This window comes from Gopherus evgoodei, chromosome 12 (assembly GCF_007399415.2).
Source record: "Gopherus evgoodei ecotype Sinaloan lineage chromosome 12, rGopEvg1_v1.p, whole genome shotgun sequence".
Taxonomy (NCBI): Eukaryota; Metazoa; Chordata; order Testudines; family Testudinidae; genus Gopherus; species Gopherus evgoodei.
In genome coordinates, this window is record NC_044333.1 from 7,546,858 (window position 1) to 7,563,493 (window position 16,636).

A 16,636-nucleotide genomic window follows, 5' to 3' on the forward strand; every position below is an offset into this window, starting at 1 on the left:
GCCAGAGGCACTGAGAGCAGATGTGCAGGGAAAGAGCTGTAGGGTGACACCACACACAAATCCACTTTAAATAGGACTTTTTTAATTCTTTACAGAATCGTTTCTAACTAATTTACAAACAAGTCAGCCAGCTGCCCTTGCCGGAGCCCAGCAGGAGGGTGGATCACACATCCAAAAGCAGACTTTACAGCTATAGTCACTAATGGGTTGGTTGTGCTTTCTGTATGCCCAACCTCTGAACCCACTGTCATGACCATCTTTGATTGCATTACTCCCATAAGAAACACATCCAGGAATGAGTTCACACAGGCAAAAACAGTGAAAGGATATCCCCAGTGACAGCCTTCTAAAGAGCACCATCTAATAATGCCAACTGGCCCCTCCCGTGAGGGCTCTTCCTGAAAGCATTATTTCCATCAGTGATGTGAAAACATGATGTCCACTAGGGGGTTCAAGGCACACGTGGTCTCTGTATTATGCAGGACTGGGGCAGGGGGGAGTGCAACTGAACGATGGCATTGGGGGCTGGACTAATTCAGTCCAATCAACCTTTCGTCACAATTTTCTAATAACGTGCTAATCAGTGTTTTTACTACACCTGGGATACTAGGGAAGTCTAATCAAAACAGGCAGCACAAATAGGAAGCCTGGTCTTAAATTATTTACAGATCCCAGCAAATATAGATGCTTGTGCCATTCTGCTAGACAGGCTTGTGCCGGGGGTGGGGAATTTTAACAGTGCTCGGGACGTTCGTTGTTGTGATAGCTCTGTATTCTTGTGCGCACGAGGATTCTGCCTTCAATCTTCTTACAGGCAAAGGGCATGGCACAGACTCTCAGCTCCCTCTCTCTTCATCGCCGCTGGTTCAGTCCCGCCAAATTCTTTATCTGTTGCACACCAAGCGAATGGAACATAAATGAAAAGACAATGAAAGTAATTATAGGATGACCAGATGTCCCAATTTTATAGGGACAGTCCTGATTTTTTGGGTCTTTTTCTTATATAGGCTCCTATTACCCCCCACCCTCATCCCGATTTTTCACATTTGCTGTCTGGTCACCCTAAATTAATACCAGTAGTACATGGATGTTCATTGTGGCTACATGTAGCTGTTCCTTCAAGGTGCTTGGGGATCTGTCTCTGTGGCAAGGGACCAGGCAGATATCAGGCAGACTGGGATTACAGAAAGAATTCCCAGATATTACATGCTCACCACCACAGCAATCTAACCTAACTGTTCTCTGGAATTACATCCATCCTCTACTCTTTTTCACTGGCGTCAAGCCTTCTCAACATGGCTGCACTGTGGCTTCCTCTACAGCACAATCAACATCACTTGCTGAATTGGCTAGAGGTGTCCTTGGAAAACAATACAACCCCCCTTTCCTAACTCTCCAGGGTCTTAGTGCCCCGTGTAGTAAACTCCAGCCTTGGGAGGAACAATCTCAGCACCTGGACTTGGACTCCTCCCATCGTTGACGTGTTGCTTTTGAACTACAGAACTTGTCCTTTTCCTTTTCAATGACCCCTTTAACCTCTTTAAACCTCTCCCACTTTGTGAGTAATGTAACTGATGTTAGAAAGATGCCTCGATACACTAAATCTTCAACAATGGGATCTACCCTGACACCTGGTGCAAGCAGAGTTAATCTACAGTGATGAGGTTCGCAGTCTGGCAGCAGTAACTAATATAGAATGCAGATTTCTTGTGGCAGAGGATCTTGGAGTCCTTTCAACAAATGGCAGGAAAAACTCTTAACGGTCTGAGGTGAAGGAGCTATTCTGACAGGTAACCAGTCTAGGAGGGTGGGATTAATTCTTAACTGCAACAACAGTACAAATTGTTTCCAAGTAATGCTCCAGTCTTAAACATGAGGAAAAGCTTGTTTCTGTTAGTGGGAAGATAGTTTTGTTGCATGTGTAATCTGTGTTGTAGAGAAATCCAGTACAGAAACACAGTGCTGACAGGCTTTGCTTGCTAAAATAATACTTCAATATAATCTATTTATTTAGCACCCTTTCATCCCAAAGGAACCCTAAACACTATCAGTTATAAACAGGCACAGAGGAAACACTTCATATATCGCAGACATGCTACCACCTTGGCGGTGAAACACAGCCTCTTTTTAGTGAAAGAGGACACTTTATCCAAATGAGATTGTAGAAGTGATTTAATCCAGAACATAATCCCTCGACTAGCAGTTTGGCCAGGACACTGGCACAGCACCCTGACTCTCACAATAAGTGCACCAGGGGATATTTAGTCATCACAAGTTGTCAGGAACTTGGTTTTACATCTTACCTGAGCACAGACCTCTTCAGAGCACAGTATCTCCTACCATAAAACTGGAGCAGGAGCTCAGGACTGACTCAGAGGGAAATGCATCCCCTACTGTTTAACCAAACACTAATTTCTAATTCGGTCACTGACCAGGAAAGACATTACAGGGGGAAAAGACTGATAAATTCTTTATTCTGATCTCTCTTCCTCTCCTCCTTCCTGTCCCCAATCCTCAAACATCCAACCTGTAGCTGCATTTTTTTTTTTGGCAGTGTATTGTGAGTTCTTTCATAGGGAAATCAGCAGGCCATTTAAATACTTCCTCCCCAGAAAAAACATTTCAAGATGCTCGTGACTTGAAGCTCCACCAGTAAAGAAGCTAACTGACACTAAGGGCTTGTCTACATCACAAAGTTGCAGCGCTAGTGAGGGGGTTGCAGCGCTGCAACTTAGGAGGTGTACACATCTGCAGGGCATCACCAGCGCTGCAACTCCCTGTTTGCAGCGCTGGCCGTACTCCCGTTTTGTCTCGGGTGTAGAGGATCCAGCGCTGGTAATCAAGTGTAGACACTTACCAGCGCTTTTCTTGACCTCCGTGGAATAAGCAGGTATCCCAGCATACCTGAGGAAGCCTCTGGTAATCAAGCAGGTCTCCTTCCCTGGTTTGCAGGGGGGTTTGGGGAACGCGAGAGCAAACCGCGGCGAAGCTGGTCTCCTTCCCCAGTTTGCTTTCGCGTTCCCCGAACCCCCGTGCAAGCAGGTCTCCTTCCCTGCGGTTTGCAGGGGGGTTCGGGGAACGCAAGAGCAAACCGCGGCGAAGCTGGTCTCCTTCCCCGGTTTGCTCTCGCATTCCCCGAACCCCCGTGCAAGCAGGTCTCCTTCCCTGCGGTTTGCAGGGGGGTTCGGGGAACGCGAGAGCAAACCGCGGCGAAGCTGGTCTCCTTCCCCGGTTTGCTCTCGCGTTCCCCGAATCCCCGTGCAAGCAGGTCTCCTTCCCTGCGGTTTGCAGGGGGGTTCGGGGAACGCGAGAGCAAACCGCGGCGAAGCTGGTCTCCTTCCCCAATTTGCTCTCGCGTTCCCCGAACCCCCGTGCAAGCAGGTCTCCTTCCCTGCGGTTTGCAGGGGGGTTCGGGGAACGCGAGAGCAAACCGCGGCGAAGCTGGTCTCCTTCCCCGGTTTGCTCTCGCATTCCCCGAACCCCCGTGCAAGCAAGTCTCCTTCCCTGCGGTTTGCAGGGGGGTTCGGGGAACGCGAGAGCAAACCGCGGCGAAGCTGGTCTCCTTCCCCGGTTTGCTCTCGCGTTCCCCGAACCCCCGTGCAAGCAGGTCTCCTTCCCTGCGGTTTGCAGATGGGTTCGGGGAACGCGAGAGCAAACCGCGGCGAAGCTGGTCTCCTTCCCCGGTTTGCTCTCGCGTTCCCCGAACCCCCGTGCAAGCAAGTCTCCTTCCCTGCGGTTTGCAGGGGGGTTCGGGGAACGCGAGAGCAAACCGCGGCGAAGCTGGTCTCCTTCCCCGGTTTGCTCTCGCGTTCCCCGAACCCCCGTGCAAGCAAGTCTCCTTCCCTGCGGTTTGCTCTCGCGTTCCCCGAATCCCCGAGCAAGCAGGTCTCCTTCCCTGCGGTTTGCTCTCGCGTTCCCCGAATCCCCGAGCAAGCAGGTCTCCTTCCCTGCGGTTTGCAGGGGGATTGGGGAATGCGAGAGCAAACCGCGGCGAAGCTGGTCGCCTTCCCTGTTTGCTCTCGCGTTCCCCGAACCCCCCTTGAAGCCGCCCAACAGCGCTGCAGTGTGGCCACATCTAACACTACTTGCAGCGCTGGTTGCTGTAAGTGTGGCCACTCTGCAGCGCTGGCCCTATACAGCTGTACTAATACAGCTGTAACAACCAGTGCTGCAAAATTGTAGATGTAGACATACCCTAAGCTATCACCTGCCTGATAGAAATACCTCAAGAGACACTCTCTCAGCTGGGTTCTAAACTTGGGATGAAGAAACCAACATCAAGTCTGGGTGAGGAAGAGGAACAGAAACAATCCTCTTTAGGCGCTCTGTTTTCAACGCTACTTACAGTAACTGCAGCTCCCATTAGGCCCTGGACGAGTGCTTCTCCTGTTGACTGTACCTAGGCAATACAAGAACACACTATTGTTTTCTGCTGATTTTACACTTGTATAGGCTCTCAGGAGAGGTTTACACACATGTAGCTCATTGCAAGCATGTGCTGCCGTGATGGAGGTGTTTGTATACCCCCAGTGATGCAGAAAGGTGACATCCAAACAGAGGTTCAGAGTGGAGTACATGGACAACCAGTACATAGGCCAAGTGGTGACACACATGGACTAATATACTAAAACCACAACACAGGAATGGTTCAAAAGCAGAGGAGGGACTCGCCTGGAATTCTCCCAGTGATGTTATCGAAGTGGGCCAGTCTGGCATCAAACCCCATGACTCAGTGTAACTATTTCGCTGGATTTACATGGAGAGGCATACAGACGTAATTCACTGTCTGTGTGATTTACACACATTGGTTGTTATTGTACTAAGTGCACACGGCTCGCCTGTCAGTATATTTTCCATGTGTGTGTGTACTGGCTGGCTTCGGCCGAGGCGCTTGCTGTGCATTAGCACTGAACCACGTCCAGCTGCACACACCTCACCTCACCTGCGTACATCTACATTGAAATCACGCGGTGTGATTGCAGCTGGAGAGGCTGAGGCAGCTTGGGCTGTAGAAGCCTGTGTGGAACCCTGGGTAATTACTCAGGCAGCCAGAGCGCTCTTAAACTCATGCTGCTGCAGCTTCACAGATCCACTGCCCAAGCTAGCTAGACTAAAGATAGCTTGGGCATGTCTGCTCAAGCTGCAACCAACCCATGAATGCAGTGTTACCTGTTTAGCTGTATGACCCATCTTCATGGCATCAGCTATTCTGTTTTCCAGGAAGCGCCAAGTCTCTTCAAAGTCAGGAGACGAGTCCTGCATCATCACCAACTCAGTAGTGTTGTAGATGCCAGCCAGCATAGTCCGTCGAGTGTACCAATTAATCTGCAAGGACATGAATCATGAGTAAGGCTACGATTTTGTCATGGGGATTTTTAGTAAGAGTCATGGACAGGTCACGGGCAATCAACAAAAATTTACAGAAGTCTGTGACCTGTCCCTGACTTTTGAGGGGGTCCCCCCATCAGGGCAGGGGCCTGGGAGCTGCGGGGGGACCGGCTGGGAGCTCCAGCCTCAGGGCAGAAAATGTCATTGAGGTCACTGGAAGTCACGGATTCTATGATCTCCATGACATAATTGTAGCTTTAATCATGAGACACAAGGTAAAGCACTGTCCAGTAAAATGCAGATCTCATAAGCTGACCTGGGGAGGGGAGCGGTAGAATAGAGGTAATCTCTCCCAAGTTACCAGCTGGGAAGTGATTGATCCAGGGTGAAGGGACAGCTCAGCAGACAAGACAGATTGAAATCAACGGACGTTAGAACCCTAAATACCTTTGTGGCTCTGGGCCTTAAACTAGTATTAATGTGCAAATTGTGCTTATGCAGTAGCCACCACCCTCAGACACTGCAGCTGCTCTCCTGGCACCAAACTGATATCACAATTACCATGACCACCTGGTTCTGAGCGAGAGAGAGAGAGAAAAAGCAGCATGTAGAAAATTGCTGACCAAAAGTTACACCCCCACTATCTGCTTCAGAGGGCAAATAGGTTGCTGCAGGGGTCAGGAAGGAATCCAACCTCAGCCTATTCTGTGCTGCCCAGTCAGCCAGATGCATTGTGGAAGAGTTCACCTTTTCGTAAGGCATGTGTATCAGCCAATGGAATGCTAATAGCCTGATGCAAGGGGGTTCCAAAGAGGATGGAGCTAGACTGTTCTCAGTGGTGGCAGATGACAGAACAAGGAGCAATGGTCTCAAGTTGCAGTGGGGAAGGTCTAGGTTGGATATTAGGTAACACTATTTCACTAGGAGGGTGGGGAAGCACTGGAATGGGTTACCTAGGGAGGTGGTGGAATCTCCATCCTTAGAGGTTTTTAAGGTCAGGCTTGACAAAGCCCTGGCTGGGACGATTTAGTTGGGGAATTGGTCCTGCTTTGAGCAGGGGTTGGACTAGATGACCTCCTGAGGTCCCTTCCAACCCTGATAGTCTATGATTCTATGATGCAGTATAACAATATCCTATATTCAGAACCAATCCCCAGCTGTGAGCTGCCAGGGATTCAAACAGGTATAAAGAGTACTGATACCACATGCTGAGTCATTATATTGCTGCTAGCAATGCCATAAGATGCATTACAACAGGGCATACCAGTTCAAGGGTGACACCCTGAAACTCTCGAGTTTGTCTATCCCACTTGAATAATTCCCATGACAAGCAAAAAAAATCCTGCAAAGGGACTCTTACTTTTCAACTTTGTTTGCTTTCATGAGTAAAAACCCCAAGTTGCAGCTGAGGTAGGAGCAGTGGTGGTTTGCTCCATTCACAATTAAAAGCACCAGAAAAAACATCAGACTTGAGTTGCGAAAACATGGTTAGAAATTGGCAAAATATTGGTTGGATAGAATGTCCATCTACCAGCTACACTAGAAGCTTGCAAACCTTTACGCTCCACCCCACATAGCCACTTGTATCAGATGCATCCCATTCTTTGCCCCTGTTCCCCTGCTGCTTCAAAGCATGCACCAAATGCATCCCCCGTGCAAAGATAGGTGAGGGAGAGCTCCATTTGTGTTCAAGATGGCCCGACTGCAAGTGACTGAGCTAACGCCTTCCTAGGGAAACAGGAAATGGGATCAGCTTCACAGCTCCCCACAGACAACTTGATGACTCCCTCAGAAGTAGTGATGAACAGATAGAGGATGTGAAAGAGAGGTTCTTCCATTTCAAAGCTGGGGAGACTTTCTGAAACAGCTCTGAAATGTCATCAATCACTTTCCGACTCCATAAGGGACTTAGATTTCCCGGTGTGATCACCTCCTTTCAGCTGCTTTCTGGTTTATTTCTTTAATTTTTCTGTCATCTTATTTATTTTCCACTGCAGTAGCTATTTTATACTCATAAGTGAAGTTTATTAAAGTAGTTTGTTAAGATGGCTCATTTAACTTTCCCCACAGACGTCTTCATGAATTAAAATAATTTATTAATTGCTTTAATTAAGGTTATAATTTACTTTGCTTTTATTTCCTGCCAGAAAGATGAAGGCTTTAATAAGCCACTGGTATTTTTAGGTAGCTGCTTTGAAGGGCTTGAGGAGAATCTGCACATGCTATCATCAATGGTGGAGACCGTAGCCTGAACAGAAACATTTCTTTTAAGCTGATGAATGTTTGGATCAACTTTTCTGTCCCTGAGTTACACTCACATAAAATCTCAAATTGTGGTTGGGTCTAAAAAAAAGAACATTCTTATAACAAAGTCTAAGAGAGAGACACCTTTTAGTTTATGCCAATTACAGCCAGTTATAAAGACACAGGGTACAATTTTCAAAAGCACGTAGGTTACTTAAGAGACGATTACTCCTGGGAGAATTCTGCGTCACTTCGCAATGCAGAAGTTTGCAGAAATTAATGTTGTGTGCACAGAATTTCCTTTCGCCCATGGAAATGGGCTGCAATGCTACTGGCTACCCACTAAGGGCTGCTGGACTCAGCAGAGCCCAGCTTGCACATAGAAGACACTACCAGGGGGAAGGGGAGAGTGTATTGGCTGCGGGGGGAGCACCGCGGCTGGGCTGGGCTGGGGGGGAGGGAGTCGTGTGTGTCTGCCCCCCCCCGGCTGGGCTCTGCAGGGGAAGAGGGTAGAGAAACAGGAACTGGATTGTCATAGGGGTTTCTTTAACTCTATGCTTGGGGGAATTTGTGAGTGTGTCTGTATTATTACAGACATATTTCAAAATACCTGTCAGCAAGTAAGTTACCAAAATAACTGAAACTAGTGTGATTATGTAGTGTTGTTTTGACAAATAAATTGTGCAGAATTGTGCAGAACTGTAAAATATTGTGTGCAGAATTTTTAATTTTTTTCGCATAGAATGCCCCCAGGAGTAGACGATGTTCCATTTTCAGCTGTGACTTAAAAGTCTACATTTCATTGAAAGTCAACGGGCCAAAGAGCCAGATTCTAAAAGGTATTTAGGCACCTAGAGATGCAGGTAGGCTTTTGAAAAATCCCACTAGGTCCCACAGACTTTCAATGGAACTTAGGCTCCTAAGTCACTGTTGAAAATGGGGACTTAAGCACTTCTGAAAATTTTGTCCTTACTCAATTCAACAAGGATAAAGGCTTTTCTCTGAAACAGACAGGATTACAACACACACTTCAATACTTCATGTTGCTATGTAGTGCTAAAAGGTACGGCTAGTCCGTTTGCATGGCGCCAGGACTTACATCGGTGGACTGATCTCCTGCATAGTGCCACATATCATCCACCATGCTAGTGAGGAGGTTTAGGCTGGAAGGGATGTTGTGTGGAAGCAGCAGAATGCTTACAGCCTGAGAAGGAAGGAGACAGACAAGTGGAGAGAAGCACACAGCATTAAAACAAGCCAATACAATCTTTCGCATGCATTGATTTTTTTTCCCCCATGTCGCTATTGTCCTGTTTCCGCCTCGAGCAGGAGGCATTCCCAGTCCCCTTCAGCTAGCAATGGTCTCTTTCATGTGGCTTCTTCTTGAGTAGCAGGGCCATTATGAATCCTATTGGTGCTGCTCTTTCTTGCAAGAAAAAAACACTCCCACCCTCTTGTGGGAGGCCTCCATCTTCCTTCACAACACAATTAATATATTAATGCTATCTTCCTTCTCTCTGTGGGGAAAGCTGGATGAAGCTATCCAATCCAGCAGTGATGCTTCTAGATCAGCTGGTAGCTACTGAAGCTATACTCACTCTCACTGGAATTGACCACCTCACGTGCATACATCTCCTAGTCTTCTTCTGGCTCAAGGAGGGAAGAGGTTAAATCCAAGAATTAAACTTGAATGTTCAGCAAGGCAGCATCAAGTTCCAACAAGCTCATCAAGCTACCTTAGTTTGTGTTTTTGAAGGTTCACCTTAGTGTTTCTGAAGGTTTATCGTTAGCACACTGGAGATGCAATATAGTGAAATAAGCACCACTTCACGTCACCATTTCCAAGCATCAGATAAGCAGAATGCAACACACCCCAGGATCAGTGCCACAAGGAACCTGGCTTGCAATGTGAGTGCAGGAGCAATCCAGCACAGAGACTGAATTCCCCTTGGAGTTCCAGAATGGCAGGGATGCATTGTGAGATGTTTGTCATTTTGGGATTGCAAGAAAAGGCAACATCAATCTTTGCTGCTAGCTGTTACACTCCAAGGACAACCCCCTATGTCTTGAAGGAACTATCTAGTGTGGGTTTCATACACAGCTTTAGACTGATCTGTTGGACAGATTAAAGAACACATATGCTAGGGAATCCAGAGGCTTCAGGACATATTTAAAAAGAGAATCTGCAGGTCCATTTTGTACCTGGGGCCATTTCTCAATGTATGGGATAAGCATCCTCAGTCGGGCTTCCACAGCATCTTTCAGGAACTGGTCTGTCTTCTTCTTTCTGGAAGAAGAAAAACCATACGTCTATCTGCTAAAGATTTAACTTTGAATTTTCATTTTTCAAGTTTTAACTTCCATCCAAACTTAGCAGATGAGGTGCATCCTTCCCGTCTCCTAATTCTGGCTCACCTATACAAGCACATGTCTGTATGGATGGGTTCATTTGCACATGAATAAATTTTCTACTGAAGCACGTGTGTCACTGGACAGTACTTCTGTCTTACACCCTGCTGCCTGTGCACCTAGGAAGACATATGTTTCTGCGTATATTTAGTAACTACAGTACATGATACTCACTCTGCCTGGCCCAGCTGCACCAGTTTTTGCTGTTCCTCCAGCAGATTAGAGAGCTCGGTGTTGCACTGGGACACAAAATGCAGTATCAGCTCACTGCCGTCATTATTAAACATCCCTGCTGCAGCAACAGAGAGGCCAAGAGACTGTGGGAAGGAAGGAGAAAGACTCAGTAGGTCACTAATTGCTGAACAGGCACCATGTAGGGAATGCTGTTTGATATTTGATTTGGTACAAAACATCACATGAATTCAAAACAGAATGAAGTTACTTTACTGACAGAACAAGGAGTAATGGTCTCAAGTTGCAGTGGGGGAGATCTAGGTTGGATATCAGGAAACACTATTTCACTAGGAGATGGTGAAGCACTAGAATGGGTGCTAGGGAGGTGGTGGAATCTCCATCCTTAGAGGTTTTTAAGGCCAGGTTTGACAAAACCCTGGCTGGGATGATTTAGTTGGTGTTGGTCCAGCTTTGAGCAGGGGGTTGGACTAGATGGCGTCCTGAGGTCTCTTCCAACCCTAATATTCTATGATTCTATAAAGCTCTTCCTCTACCAACCTCTCTTCCCAGACCCTTCTGTGCCCCTGCTGCTCCACACTGCGTCTAACTTTAACATTATCTTCTAGTCAGTGTATAAACAGTGGGTCAGTTCTGCCCTGCTTTACAAACAGGAGTAACCCCACGGATCTCCGTAAGGTTGCGCAAGTGTAAGGGAAGAATTTGGCCCTGGGTCTCTTTGAACTGCATCTCTCTCTAATTTCTTACATGCTCTCAATCTCTCCTGCCACACACCTTGGCTCCCTCTGCAATGGCATCTGCTGTCCAACCGCGAGTAGGTACAAACTCCAGCGATGCTGTCAGGATTCGCTGCTGCAGCTGCTCTTCACTCTCATAGTCCTCAGACTCCTCACCACCCTGATCAGTGTAACTACAAGAAGGTGTCATTATAGCGAGGGAATTCTACCATCAATTATCAAAAACCAGGACACTAACTACATCCTATTCTGTCACCACTGCCAAGTGCTCTCTTGATCCAGACACATATTGGATCAAGAGAGCTTTATGATTCTGCTCTTTTAATAAAAAACCCTGTCTCTCTAAAATCCTTCCTGTTTCCGGGAAAAATGATCCTTAAATTAACTATAGTTCATACAGGGGCAAGGTAAAAAAGGGAGAGCTGGACGTATATGGTTACATGGTGACTGTCCAGTTTTGGATATTGCTTGTGTAACTGTAAATTGTTTTGTCACAGGCCTTGTATTTAGTATATAAGGCAACCATAACTGCCAAGTTTACAAAAATCTAAAACTGAAGCACGTGCTATGCAAACAAGAGAAATTCCTGCTTGGAAGCAGTTCCTATTCTGCCTCTCTGATGGTCAAGAGAATGTGCATTTTGTCAGAGCAAAACTGAATGCCAACCTCAGAAATATCAAGTTCTGGGTTAAACCTGGAATTCATGATTTTTGAGTGGGTTCTACATTTGGCAAAATGCTATCTCCAATCCCTTATCAGCAGGCCAGGCCTGGTACTGGCTATGTAGGTTACCTGTGGTGTGAGCGCTGGGGCTCCTGGTCAGGCTGGTCACCTGGTGGGTGTGATTCAAAATGTTGCTGGGAGGAAGATGGTGGCGGCTCCTGTTTCTGTTCCTCTGAGACTCTCAGCAGAGCTGAGGCCTGGAACGCACGCTGGGCTGGATACAACGGGCATCTGACCACTGAAATGGAAACCACAAAAGTCACTGGTCTCCTTTAAAGGAGAGTGAGCAGGCACCAGGAGTGAATGAGAACAGAAACAGCTATTGGGGGGGACTAGTTTTTTCCTCCAGAAAAATATCCATCCACCTACAGCTAATATTTGTGTGCTTGAAATAAAGGGAAGATGTTTTGTGGTAGGAAAAAATCCTGCAGTTTGTGATCTTCTTCCAAACAGCAGAGGATTTCACAACCTTGCACTGGAAGCCAAGCAAACACTGACTGAAGGCCACCACAGCGTGACTTGCCTCCTTTCTTTCCATGCTGAAACCAGTAAGGAAAAGACAGTAAAGAGCCAGTGAACTTACAATAAAGAACTTGACTGGGTAGTGCTTATGACAGACAGACTAACCAAATCCTGACAATGCTACACTTAGACTAGGACATTTAATTTTAAAGTGACCTGTTCGAAGACAAAATGCTTCTCTAATTTGGCTATCCCATAATAATTGTTTTTCTTTAGCCAAACTGAGGTTTGTTTTTTTTTAATTTAATGTGTGTATATGTATATTCTGTGTCCTTCCCACAGGGGCATGCTGCTGATCTGAGACAGACTGCACTTTAAAAAATCTGGGTTCACTGACGAAGCAGCTCATCTGACTTGAGACTGTAAATAAAAACTGGCTTCCTCTCCTGGTAAATGTTACCCAGTGACAGATGATATGAATGAGCTGGCCTGCTATTTTGCTAAATTCCTTTCTGGGTCTGATCATAGTCATGCCCCAAACTGCACTTTGGAAAGAATGTACATGGCTTATTATGCATATGCTTGGAGAGCAATGGGCCAAAGAAAGTTATTAAGGAAACTAGTTTTCATTTTTAGCCTCACTACCAAGATATTTAAGTGCAGGCTTTTATTTAAGGCTTTTCCACTGGACAGTAATTAAATTTTGTCTAGGCCAGAATGGGGTTTACAGGTTAGTACATTAACACAATTGCCTGTCTTTGGCTTAGAAAGAACCAATTCCATAGGGCTTGTCTACACAAATAGTTAGTTCACAGCAAGCTGGGGTGTAAATCTACCACACATTAGCCAGCTGTGCACTAGCTGTCCCAGTGGACCCTGCTGACATGCACTAACAGTTCCCTAGTGTGCTCTGATCTTCCTCATTTTGAAATGGGAGTAAATCAAAGGATGCTAAGGAGCTGTTAGTGTGCATCAGCAGGGTCTGCATGGACACTTGGTACACAGTAGGCTAGTGTGGGGTAGATTAACACCCCAGCTTGCTGCGAAGCCAGTGCATAGAAAAGCCATTGACTGCATAGTTCAGACACCTTCTAAGCTCTCCCTTAGGTGAAAATACACAATCTGGGACAATTTTACTCAGTTCTCTTTTTGGGGAGGAGGGGCGGGAAGAGATTAATGGGATGACCTGATAACTCTAAAGGAGATTTTATGTCCCAAGTGCCATGAAGTTTTAATAGCCGAACCCTCCTTTCAATATCCTTCACCTAGCACTTCCTCTTCCATAACAGGCTCTTATCAGCCATCATTCCCCTCCCCACTCCCACATTTCACACTGTTCTACTTGTTATGTCTAGAACTGGCAAACAATTGTACATAAATTGCGGTCAAATAGGGCTCCCTCATTGTTCATACCACTTTATCACCACTGTCTGAGCCACTCGGCTCCAGTTAACCCAAAACTTGCAATAGTTCTGGATTCATGGTATTAGACACACCAATTTATCTTCCTTAAAGTATGTGATCTGCTGGTGTTCTTCACCACGTCAAGCCCTTACTGTGCCCTGTGTCCCAATGACACAGCCAGCCACACATACCACGGTTAGAGTAAAGCTCAGAGGATCTTGCACCCTAATACTAAAGCCAGCACGAAGGGTACACAGTGCATAAGAGTTCTGGTGTCAGTGTGAGACACCGCAGTGAGGCTTCTATTCCTCTCCACAGACAGGCACTGACAGCTTGCTGTGCTCCTGTTAGTGGTTCAGCTACAGTTGATACACGCAGGGCTCAGGGTACCAGAATACCAGTTAAACATCTAATTCACTCTAGCACAGTGGTTCTCAAACTTTTATACTGGTGAACCCTTTCACACAGCAAGCCTCTGAGTGTGACCTCTCTTATAAATTAAAAACTCTTTATTATCTATTTAACACCATTATACATGCTAGAAGCAAAGCAGGGGTTGGGGTGGAGGTTGACAGCTCGCAACCCTCAACTAACAACCTCATGACCCCTTGAAGGGTACCGACCCCCAGTTTGAGAACTCTAGCATGTGGAGTACCCCCTTGTCAGTTAGACAACTGCTCCTCCTTAACACTCATGTCTCAAAGCCATTTGACTCCTTACTATGCCCTGATACCCAGAATATACCAAAGCCAAGTAAACGTTCATGGTTCATGGCCCAGTACCAGATGGATCCAAATACTAGCAATGTGCCACTGGCACTCAGACTCATAGACTGTAGGACTGGAAGGGACCTCGAGAGGTCATCGAGTCCAGTCCCCTGCCCTCATGGCAGGACCAAATACTGTCTAGACCATCCCCGATAGACATTTATCTAACCTACTCTTAAATATCTCCAGAAATGGAGATTCCACAACTTCCCTAGGCAATCTATTCCAGTGTTTGACTACCCTGACAGTTAGGAACTTTTTCCTAATGTCCAGCCTAAATCTCCCTTGCTGCAGTTTAAGCCCATTGCTTCTTGTTCTATCATTGGAGGCTAAGGTGAACAAGTTTTCTCCCTCCTCCTGGTGACACCCTTTTAGATACCTGAAAACTGCTATCAGGTCCCCTCTCAGTCTTCTCTTTTCCAAACTAAACAAACCCAATTCCTTCAGCTTTCCTTCATAGGTCATGTTCTCAAGACCTTTAATCATTTTTGTTGCTCTTCTCTGGACCCTCTCCAATTTCTCCACATCTTTCTTGAAATGCGGTGCCCAGAACTGGACACAATACTCCAGTTGAGGCCTAACCAGTGCAGAGTAAAGCGGAAGAATGACTTCTCGTGTCTTGTTTACAACACACCTGTTAATGCATCCCAGAATCATGTTTGCTTTTTTTGCAACAGTATCACACTGTTCACTCATATTAAGCTTGTGATCCACTATGACCCCTAGATCTCTTTCTGCCATACTCCTTCCTAGACAGTCTCTTCCCATTCTGTATGTGTGAAACTGATTGTTCCTTCCTAAGTGGAGCACTTTGCATTTATCTTTATTGAACTTCATCCTGTTTACCTCAGACCATTTCTCCAATTTGTCCAGATCGTTTTGAATTTTGACTCTGTCCTCCAGAGCAGTTGCAATCCCTCCCAGTTTGGTATCGTCCGCAAACTTAATAAGTGTACTTTCTATGCCAACATCTAAATCGTTGATGAAGATATTGAACAGAACCGGTCCCAAAACAGACCCCTGCGGAACCCCACTTGTTATACCTTTCCAGCAGGATTGGGAGCCGTTAACAACTACTCTCTGAGTACGGTTATCCAGCCAGTTATGCACCCACCTTATAGTAGCCCCATCTAAATTGTACTTTCCTAGCTTATCTATAAGAATATCATGCGAAACTGTATCAAATGCCTTACTAAAGTCTAGGTATATCACATCCACCGCTTCTCCCTTATCCACAAGGCTCGTTATCCTATCTCTCAGATATCCACTTAAACACAACCTCCTCAGAGCTTCCGCCTACATAGCTGAGGTGTCTGAGCTCTACTGGCAGCGACCGTTTGCAAGTTCCTTGGGGCAGAAGCCATGGCTTTTAATCTGTGCAGTGTCAAGGGCCATCTTGGTGCTTGGTAAGTATCAGTCTAGTTAAATGAAAAACTTCTACATAGCCTTAACCACAGAGCTGGCAGCATGTCCCCCAGGGCAGCCCTGCAGGACACCAACACCAGCCAGGTATGTCTGTAAATGGTGCTCCACAATGCCACCCTGCTGGCACTCAGCACCAACTGCACTCTCTGCAGTGCCACCCTGCTGGCACCCAGCACCCACCCCACCCTCCATAAACCCCCCACTCTCCCCAACGACACCTCGCTGGCACCCAGCATCCTCCCCACCCTCCATACCACCACCCCACAGGTACCCAGCACCCTCACCCCACTCTCCCTAATGCCACCCCGCTGGCATCCAGCACCCTCACCCCACTCTCCCCAGTGCCACCCCGCTGGCACCCAGCACCCTCAACCCACTCTCCCCAGTGCCACCCCGCTGGCACCCAGCACCCTCACTCCACTCTCCCCAATGCCACCCAGCACCCTCACCCCACTCTCCCCAACGCCACCTCGCTGGCACCCAGCACCCTCACCCCACTCTCCCCAACGCCACCTCGCTGGCACCCAGCACCCTCACTCCACTCTCCCCAATGCCACCCAGCACCCTCACCCCACTCTCCCCAATGCCACCCAGCACCCTCACCCCACTCTCCCCAGTGCCACCCCGCTGGCACCCAGCACCCTCACTCCACTCTCCCCAATGCCACCCAGCACCCTCACCCCACTCTCCACCCTACCGCCTGCCCCAGCCGGCCGGGACACACACCTCGGCCCGGCGCCCCGATCACCAGGCCCGGAGCCAGCCGGGCCCCCCTGGGTGCCCGTCACCCCACCCTCGGGCGGGCCCCGCGCTCCTCTCACCCGGCGCACGGCGCAGCAGCCCCCAGCCCGCCCGCCGCAGGCTCCCCGCAGCCGCCGCCGCCACCGCCGCCATCTTGGGAGGGGGCAAGGCCGGGCCGGGCCGGGGCCGTCAGCGCGGCGCGCC

The 16,636-nt window shown here is 47.6% G+C and overlaps 1 protein-coding gene across 1 annotated transcript; it reads right to left on the reverse strand.

Moving 5' to 3' along the window:
- Positions 1-60: 60 nt before the first annotated feature.
- Positions 61-16,585, reverse strand: LOC115660491 (ubiquinone biosynthesis protein COQ9, mitochondrial-like). The gene is made up of 9 exons (XM_030581962.1): positions 16,513-16,585; positions 11,703-11,871; positions 10,948-11,083; positions 10,156-10,298; positions 9,775-9,859; positions 8,672-8,776; positions 5,170-5,325; positions 4,346-4,399; positions 61-888 (listed from the first exon to the last, which is right to left on the reverse strand). The coding sequence occupies exons 1-9, from the start codon at positions 16,583-16,585 to the stop codon at positions 853-855; spliced, it is 957 nt and encodes a 318-aa protein (XP_030437822.1). The 3' UTR covers positions 61-852.
- Between the last annotated feature and the right edge of the window lie 51 nt (positions 16,586-16,636).